Genomic DNA, 9024 nt, shown 5'->3' with positions numbered 1-9024 from the left:
AAAGATAAAAAGTTGAGAAGAAGTTACCAAATGAATATAAACTACTATTTAGGTTATTTATTTACTTATTTAAAATAACTATAAAAGTCAAACAATTTTGTTAGTTAGCAACGATTCCAAACTATTTAGGAAAGTAACAACTCGAGTCTATTAAACTCAATTTCACTATAGCAAATTGAGTCTCAAATACTCGATTTCTGATTAAGAAAATACACATGGAACTCAAGTCTCTAAGACTCGAGTTCCCTCCAACGGACCAACCCAGAAAACACGAACCATGAACCCACAACAGTTTTTGCTCCAATTGAGATCGTGATTCAACAGTTTTTGCTCCAATTGAGAAAACACAAACCCACAACAATTTTTGCTCCGATTGAGATTGTGATTTGGGTTTGGGATTTTGAGAAATGGATTTAGATGAAGAAGGAAGAACTGAAAACACAAACCCATAACAGAAAATATTCCTCTGGTGCCGAGATCATCAAACCCATGGTGTTCCGATGCCGAAATTGTGATTTTTGGGTTTGGATTTTTGCTCCGATTGAGATCGTGATTTGGGTTTGGGATTTTGAGAAATGGATTTAGATGAGGGGTTTGGATTTTTGCTCCAATTAAGATCGTGATTTGAGTTTGCGATTTTGAGAAATGGATTTAGATGAAGAAGGAAGCAGATGGGGGAAAAAAGAGAGAGAGAGAGAGAGAGAGAGAGAGAGAGAGAGAGAGAGAACAAGGGAAGAAGATGGTGAACAGGAAATCGAGTCTTAAAGACTCGAGTTCCACGTGGATCTTTTAGTCCACCTCAGCATTGCCAGCACACAGAAATCGAGTCTCTTAAACTCGATTTGCTACAGGAAATCGAGTCTAAAAGACTCGAGTTGCTAATTTTCTAAATAGTTTGGAAACATTGCTAACTAACAAAATTGTTTGGCTTTTATAGTTATTTTAAAAAGAAAAACCCCACTATTTATACTTAAAGGTTATGACTCTTCAATAATTACATTTTCATTAATAGGCACATTTTTGGTCAATAGACATATTTTCATTCAATAAGCACCTTTTTGTTTAATAGGCATTTGCCTTTTATAGTTATTTTAAAAAGAAAAACCCCACTATTTATACTTAAAGGTTATGACTCTTCAATAATTACATTTTCATTCAATAGACACATTTTTGGTCAATAGACACATTTTCATTCAATAAACACCTTTTCGTTTAATAGGCATTTTTAATATGGGTTATGACCTTTCAATAGAAACTTTTTGGTATATCCAATTTAAAGAGTTATGACCTTTCAATAGGAACTTTTTGGTATATCCAATTTAAAGAGTTATGACATTTTAACAGGCATCTTTTAGTATATATATTATAACCTATCTTGTATATACTTATATACACAATACAAATTAAACTAGAGATGCAACATTCTGCTCTTATTTCTTCCTACAAAAAACTAATAAATTAAGCATTGCTTTCTAACTAATAAAATTTTGTGATATTTATTTCAATATCATTTTTTTTTTTCATGCAAAAATAATAACCTTTTTTCCCTAACACTCATCCAGTAAGGTTAGCGAGTAGCGTGTCTATATATATATATATATATATATATATATGTATGTATGTATGTTTGACTGACTTCACTAACAAGAGAATCGCATATTTCTCCACCTCCATTTATATGCTTCATAGCTAATTATTTACCCATCAGAAAAACTCTTTTTCTTGTCATTTTTCTACTTCCTGCACTCATTACCTTATTTTATTGTCTAAGAAAAAACACAACCATAGTAGCAAACAAGCAATCCATTGGCTTGAGTACTGGATTTAACTACCCATAAGAAAAAAATAGCATTTATCCTTTAAGATAAGTTTCTCAAAAAGACCATAAAGAATGTGTCTCCAACGCAATTATCGGCAAAAAATTACTGTACATTGAACACAAACATTTGTTCACCCATGATAATAGTGAACTGATTTCCAACCTGCAAGATCACTGATCACCAGCAAAATAACAAGATTAGCTCTAGTATGGGCATCCCTGTTAGTTTTTGTAACTTGGTATTGTATCCTCTTTGTTCTTCCTCCAGACCACTAAGGACACTTTGCCAGAGATTTGTAGTGAGCCTGATCCGATTGGTGAGCTTTTAAAAAGTCTTTTCAGGAACAAAGTATCAATGGGCAGACCATGCTAAGATGTGCTTGGATTATGGTCAACCAAAAGATCTCCCTGCTTTGCTTTCTTTTTCGGCTTGCGCCTTCTTTGTTTTTGTTTGAGTCGTATTTGATCTTTAACACTCTTTTCCCATTCTTTTCTATTTTTCTGATAAAGCAGCATTGCAGCGCGGGCATCGTCTATCTGAACAACAAGAATTAGTTAAAAGCCCAGAATCGTTTAAAAAGATTGAACAGGTTCTTTACTGAGAAGCTGATGCGGCAATAATATGTGTAGCATCATAAAATTGAGCTTCTCTTTTTCTAAAGATGATAATTGACTTCACTTCCAACTAGGGAAGCCTGTGAAATTCCAATGCCTGGAGTTTTTACAACTGTAGCATTAACCCATTATAGACATTGCCTGTACATGTTGCCTAACAAATGAGATATGCATACAAATTTTAATATGTTATAAAAATTGTAAAAAAAGAATCATCAGCTCAGAGTTAAAGAACTAACAGGACAGTGCTCCCCATTTTGGATCTGAACTCCAAGAAACTCAGCTGCAAGATACCGGAGTGCTCTTCTGCCCCCTTCCCTGCAATAAAATCACTAGTTATTAGGAGATATTACATATAGTAGGATGTAAATAAAAATGCCTGGTAGCCACAAAATAGCAAAGTGGAGTACAGCAGTACTTTAGAAAAGGTTGATATTCTGAAGTATCCCGCAGGTCCTTCTTTGGATGACTTAATAGGAGTACCTGTCCATTAGAGAGATGATCCCATTCTCAGAGTTATGCTTCAACCTGAAAATGATTTAGCAATTTTTTTCTAAAAAAACAGAAAACCTAACCCAGATATCCTAACCTTGAGATCATTATGCAAGGCATGTCCCACAAGAATCCTTCCTTTCATTATCTCTGCCACGGTCTTCTGAACAACCTGAAAATCTTTTGCTGAAGAGAAAATCATAAGCATGCATGAGGGCCTTCTTTGCTAGCAGTGGAAATCTCAAACATAGTTTCTATGCAAATTATATTTAGAAAATCATAAGCATGCATGAGGGCCTTCTTTACTAGCAGTGGAAATCTCGAACATAGTTTCCTTGCAAATTAAGTAAAACAGGTTTTCAAACAGCCATTATGCTATTTTAAAACTATGGCAGCTTGGTAACATTTTCTGTCTTGGTAAGTGATAGCAGCTTAACGACAATTTCATTAACATGTCAATCTCAATCAGCCCATCCATGACATTTATAAAATTGCCTCTAGAGATTGTTTATATATTCTGGTAAGAGCTTGTTTAAATTATTTGAGTTGTTAGACAAGGTACTTTGCTTAACATGCTCAAGGAGATGAAGAAGGACAATGTTTTAATGGAAATTAGTACTAATGAAATTTTATTTGAAAAGAGAGGTTGGTTTAAGCTCTACCGTTTATAATTTACTAAAAATTACAAAACAAAACTTTTACTTTTCTACAGTCAGCTTTGGAGAAGTACAACCATTTACACCATCAAGTTCTTTTGTGCTAAACAATTTCACCAAGAAGAGATTAAATAAATGAACATAACATTAATTAAATAAGGGAACAAAATCAAAATTGACCATTAGTTACTGGAGGGCCAAACGTACAGGTAAAGTTCCATGAGTTGCACGTGCTACAATTTGCAAAATATTTAAAATTCCAGAGGAAAAAGAGTTTCAACCTTTCCTCAAATCTCGGGGTCGAATGCCGCTAATTTCTGTACGGAAGTCAACAACACGTTCTATTGGACGAACAAACTCATCGTATATAACATTTCCCCATTTATTAACCTGCCATTCACCTAGTAGCATTAGTAATCAATAATGCAAGAAGGTAAAAAGGCATTATTGTAGAAATGATCTCTAACTAGTGCTTCATAAACATGTAAATTGCACTATAATTGACGAAATCATATTTCTCTCATGCATCACCTTATTGCTATACATAATTTAATCAAGACATTCTAAAGATGATGAGACAAGTACCATGCACTTGAATATAAATCTCAATCAAACTTAAGACATTTTGCTCACCACAAACTCAAGAAATCATCCATTGAGTAGATTCTAGATAGAGAAACAGAAAAATTATAGAAATCTTCATCCTTATTGAAATCCTTGATCATCATTCTAAGTGTTCATAAATCACCAATTATCATTCTAAGTCAATTTCCATAACAAGATTTAACAAAATTTGTTCCGATACAAACTAACAGGGCCTGTATTCCAGGAAAAAGAAGGTTCTTCTGACTATAAATGAAGTAGCAGTATTTCTCACAGGAACCTGAATATCATGGGTATAAGTTTTTTTCCTTTCTAGGTAAGATCAAGTATGGCTTTGACAACATTTATAAACTTTTACTGGGCTAAACTCAAACTTTTTACTTTTGTTTTTGATGAGTAACGAAAGTTTATTAATCAAATCAAACTTTTTACATTTAAGAAACCAAAATCAAACTGACCCCATATTTCAAGAACCAAAAGTATAATTTACCTATAACAAAATTTTGTACACTTCCAACATAAAATGAGAGGTGAAGATAGACAAGAAGCGAATATGTTTGGGAGGGAAGGGCCAAGGACCCTTTAAAACCACACTTCTTTTTAAGTAAAACATTTAGTTACACTTTTTTTAGGTATGGCTTTTTCAGATAGCTCATTTTCAAAAAGCTTAAAACAACTTGTACCAAACAATCACTAGACAAACCACTAAAACCTTCAAGATATCTACAAATTTGTCTTAGAAGTTGGTTCTCTATAAATCCATGATCGCAATTTTTATTTACTTTATCATTTAACACCCCCCCCCCCCCCCCCCTGGCGCAAAAAAAAAAAAGTGAATTTCCCAACAAAAAGGCCTAGGTATATGTTTAGAAAACCATAGCCATCAGATCAAATATATCCCAATCACCAATTTTTCACTCCAAAGACTCATGCAAAACCTTTGAGATACCTTCAGCTTGTTCAGGCCATTATTTTATATAAATCCTTAAGTTTCATTTTTATCTTGGTCATTCATAAATCTCAACATTCAATTTTCCCAGCAAAATACTACTTAAGTTCACTATAGCGTAACCATAAAAAATCCAAACTGCAAAATAGCCTTAATAGTTCACCTTCATATATTTCCTAGTCCTTTTTTTCCCTCGCTCCTAAGAAAGTCCTTGTTTTTTATGAAACAAAATGCCATGGAAGTTAACCATTAAGTACTCTCAATGGGGGAAGTCAGTAGATGTAAAGCCACCTGATATTTTGAGTAAATTTCTTTCAATAACAGATACCATCTACAACTAAACGATGACCCAACCAATCAATAAATGACAAGTCTCTTAGTATACACTATGCACATGATCCAACGCTCTTATTATATATATGCACAGCATTTTTAAGCTGTAACCGCAAGTAGTTATAGTTTAAGTATAAAATGTATGTCCTAATTTTATGGAATTTTAATTTTGATTTTAAATTTCTCAATTTACTTTATATCCTTGATTGTCTTATTTTTAACTAGACAATAGTGTTATTTTTGGAAGCATAGAAAAAGTGGACACTAAAGAGCTATATTCAAATTATATATATATATAGATAATCACAACAACGAACTCATTTAAAAAATGTGTAACATATGTAAGACACATTACCAACCTTAGAGATGAAAGTCATTTAAAAGACAAATGAGTAAAAGAAGCATAGAGAATAGAGAGAAACTAAATACCAGAGAAACTCGTCCAAGGGCACTTTTGTTTCCTTGACCAACACCAACCATTTCACAATCCATGGCTACCACATCTGTCACACTGTAAAATGGTTGATATGATAAGTAGTGTGACACTTGAAATAAGTACAAAAGGGAAAACATAAAAAGAGGTTAAAACTATAACAACATAACATTCATACAACCGCAGGGGGTGGGGGGGTGGGGGGGTGTCGGGGAAGCTTCTGATGGTGTTGACAGTGGATAATGGAAACGAATTTCACATTAATGACATCATTGCTTGATGTTGGCATGTAATGTAATATATCTATTGCCCAAGAAAAGCACTGAAAGAGAAATAAATAGATTACCCATTATCCTTACTTTTTCAGTAGGCAAAAGAACCAACGTTTGTTTCTTTTTCAGTAGGCAAAGGAACCAATATTTGTTTTTGGCTTGAAGGATATTTTCCCTGCTTTGTTTAGCAATGCTCGGGAAAAGGGGGGCTACTGTAGCAGATTATTTGTGTTGGCGAGATGGATCCATGTTTTGGGATGTTCACCTTATACGGTACTTGCAAAACTGGGAGCAGGAGGAGATTATCACGTTTATGTATCTTCTCTATTCAACTAGGATTAAATGGGATGCTGATGACCAGCTATGTTGGCAGCCTAGTAAGAGCAGTCTCTTTGAAGTAAAAGTGAGCTTTGGTCCCTGGTCTTTTGATTATTTGGTGTACAGTGGGTTGTGCCTCAGAGAATTGTTGATGTATTGGCATGTTGGAAAGGGAGTTTTGGCCATCGGGCTAATGGAGCATTTTGGAGTGCAGATCCTTTATATCTATTGTGGATGGTTTGGAAGGAACGTAACTGCCAAGCTTTTGAGGGTTTAGAGAGGCCTTCTACAGACCTGAAGCTAGTGTTTCTATGTGTTTTATATGAGTGGACGGCTGTCTTGTCCAACTTCTCTTCTCCCTCTTTGATTACTTTCATTGATAGTTGTTCTATGTCTTGAGTGTATTTTTCTTTCTCAGTATATTTCTAACATACTGGGATTCATCAATAAAATATTATTATTCATCAAAAAAGAAAATTTTCTTTCTCATTCAAACCCATTGGCCATTGACAACTTGGGAAAACATGCAGAAGTATATACTTTCCTCCAATATTCCTCAAAGAAAGTTCAACAAGACAATTATTTTTAAAAATTATAATAATAATAATTATTATTATTATTATTATTTTCATCTAATCTTTCAAAAATTGTTTTTGTTCATTGTTCTCAGCAAGTAATATCCATAAATTGTGTAAAACATCATGCAAGATATTGACATGGCTTAAATAAACAGAAAGTACTCTCAAAAGCCTAAAAAGATATTGAAAAGGAAATTGAAGCACCTTCAGAAATCTAGATGATATATTTCTATGCAATTTTCCCAAACTTAAGTTGTAATTTGAGCTCTATATACATAGACTGAACGAATGTCTTAACATAATAACAATCCAACAGAATACTAATGTCTCTTTTCATGGGTGACATTACTAACGTGTCTTAATCCTTATTAAGAAGGAAACCTATAACATGGAAAAAAGAAGTCTTGTGCTAGCTAACTAAAAGAACAATTAACATATCCAACTTTTTTTTTTTCCTTCTTTATAAGTGACAAAACATTTTACTAAATAAATAAAACTGAGTGCACTAGGGCGGTACTCAGGGAGCAATACAATCAATCTCTCAAATTACAAAAGCAACACTCCAATCCAACTAATTACAAGGTCAGCAAATAAAGAGATCACCAGAGAATAAACATGTCCAAAGATGCACCTTGAATCATCATTAATTGGAACAAGAGGATTGATCCGAGAATCATCCGACTCTGCATCTGGTCTCTCCTTACGCTTCCCTGTAAAAAGAAGTCTTTTAAAAAATTCAACTGACTTTATTATATTTATACCATTAAAGGCAAGATAAGTACTTCCAACGCACTGACTTCAAATCAATTCCACAGCATAAAGAATTCAGAGAGCAATAAAACACTGGCTCTATTACAGCCAATCAGCCATTAATTAATGCTATAATTTATTTTCTTGAGTAAACTGTAAAAGATAATAAAATGTAGGCATAGCTAATTGGAAAATTCAAATTTTTGCTTCATTTGCATTAGTTTTTGTTTTCTAAATTCAAGAAAAGTACTTCTCAAATGCTAACCAACCAGTATTTAAAACCAGCATCCAATATCAGAGAGCAATAAAATACTTATTAAAACAAAAAAGGAAAAAGAAAATAGTTGTGTTGCTCATAACAAATATTTCACCTAGAATGGGTTTCTGGGTTAGAGCTTGTGCATTGTTTGAGGGTCTTGGAGGCTTTGGGCCATGGCTTTTCAGCTTCTGCAAAACAAAGAAAACGAATGAAAATAGTTATTTTGCAAAACAGAGAGAGAGAGAGAGAGAGAGGTACTTGTTGAAGTTGAGCCCAGTTGGGGTTGAGGCCAAGCTGATTACTAGGGTTCTTCTGCTTCACCCGGCTGCTTCCCATGTCCTTAACTTCGCTTCTTATTTTTTTGGTTTTTCCTTTACGTTTCTCTCTCTGGGCACTAATTCGACACACACAAAATAACGTATTGCTGCTAGTCATTTTTCTTAAAAAATAATAATAATAAAAATTAAAAAAAAATATATATATATATTATATAATAAAAATTGAGTTTGAAAGTCGGGATTGTGTCAAGTGACTTCACTAAATTGCAAAAAATTTTATAGATATTTTAAAGCCAATTCGCTTCATTAAATTATAGAATCTTTTATAAATTTTTTAAATAATAGATATAATTTTTTTTTCTCTTATCTTCTTAATCTTAATTTGATTATCAATCCAAATTCTTCATCAAAACCTTATTTTTCAACTTTTATTTTTTATTTTTTAGTTACTACACCACGGTAAAAAGAAAACGTTATCTAATCCATCTCTGATCCTTACTTTTTTATGTGTGCAGGAGAGGCAATCCATATAGGTAACTTAGGATCATATTCAAATAATCTACCACACGTCCCCACTGTCATTAAATATCAACATTAGCAAAAAACTAGTAGGATGGAAGGAGAAATTACTTTCAAAGGCGGGTAAGGAGGTGTTAATTAAGGCAATAG

The 9024-nt window shown here is 33.3% G+C and overlaps 1 protein-coding gene across 1 annotated transcript; it reads right to left on the bottom strand.

Moving 5' to 3' along the window:
- Nucleotides 1-1787: 1787 nt before the first annotated feature.
- Nucleotides 1788-8485, bottom strand: LOC126695065 (uncharacterized). Its single transcript, XM_050391676.1, has 9 exons — nucleotides 8336-8485; nucleotides 8190-8265; nucleotides 7700-7778; nucleotides 5897-5978; nucleotides 3864-3972; nucleotides 3024-3112; nucleotides 2853-2917; nucleotides 2674-2752; nucleotides 1788-2356 (listed from the first exon to the last, which is right to left on the bottom strand). Exons 1-9 carry the CDS (start codon nucleotides 8411-8413, stop codon nucleotides 2189-2191), a joined length of 825 nt encoding a protein of 274 aa, XP_050247633.1. The 5' UTR covers nucleotides 8414-8485; the 3' UTR covers nucleotides 1788-2188.
- Nucleotides 8486-9024: the final 539 nt, after the last annotated feature.

The sequence above is a fragment of the Quercus robur genome, chromosome 8, assembly GCF_932294415.1.
Source record: "Quercus robur chromosome 8, dhQueRobu3.1, whole genome shotgun sequence".
In the NCBI taxonomy this organism is placed as follows: domain Eukaryota; kingdom Viridiplantae; phylum Streptophyta; class Magnoliopsida; order Fagales; family Fagaceae; genus Quercus; species Quercus robur.
Note: the sequence above shows the minus strand (reverse complement) of the source record. Positions and strands in the feature narration are given on the sequence as shown.

What these genes read in the sequence shown, in the direction of transcription:
- LOC126695065 (XM_050391676.1), bottom strand. Translation starts at nt 8,413, where the DNA reads ATGGGAAGCAGCCGGGTGAAGCAGAAGAACCCTAGTAATCAGCTTGGC. An exon ending in AACCCAGAAACCCATTCTAG is followed by an intron (nt 7,779 to 8,189) that starts GTGAAATATTTG and finishes TTCTTTTTACAG; the next exon opens with GGAAGCGTAAGGAGAGACCA. An exon ending in ACCCCGAGATTTGAGGAAAG is followed by an intron (nt 3,113 to 3,863) that starts GTTGAAACTCTT and finishes TTTTCTCTTCAG; the next exon opens with CAAAAGATTTTCAGGTTGTT.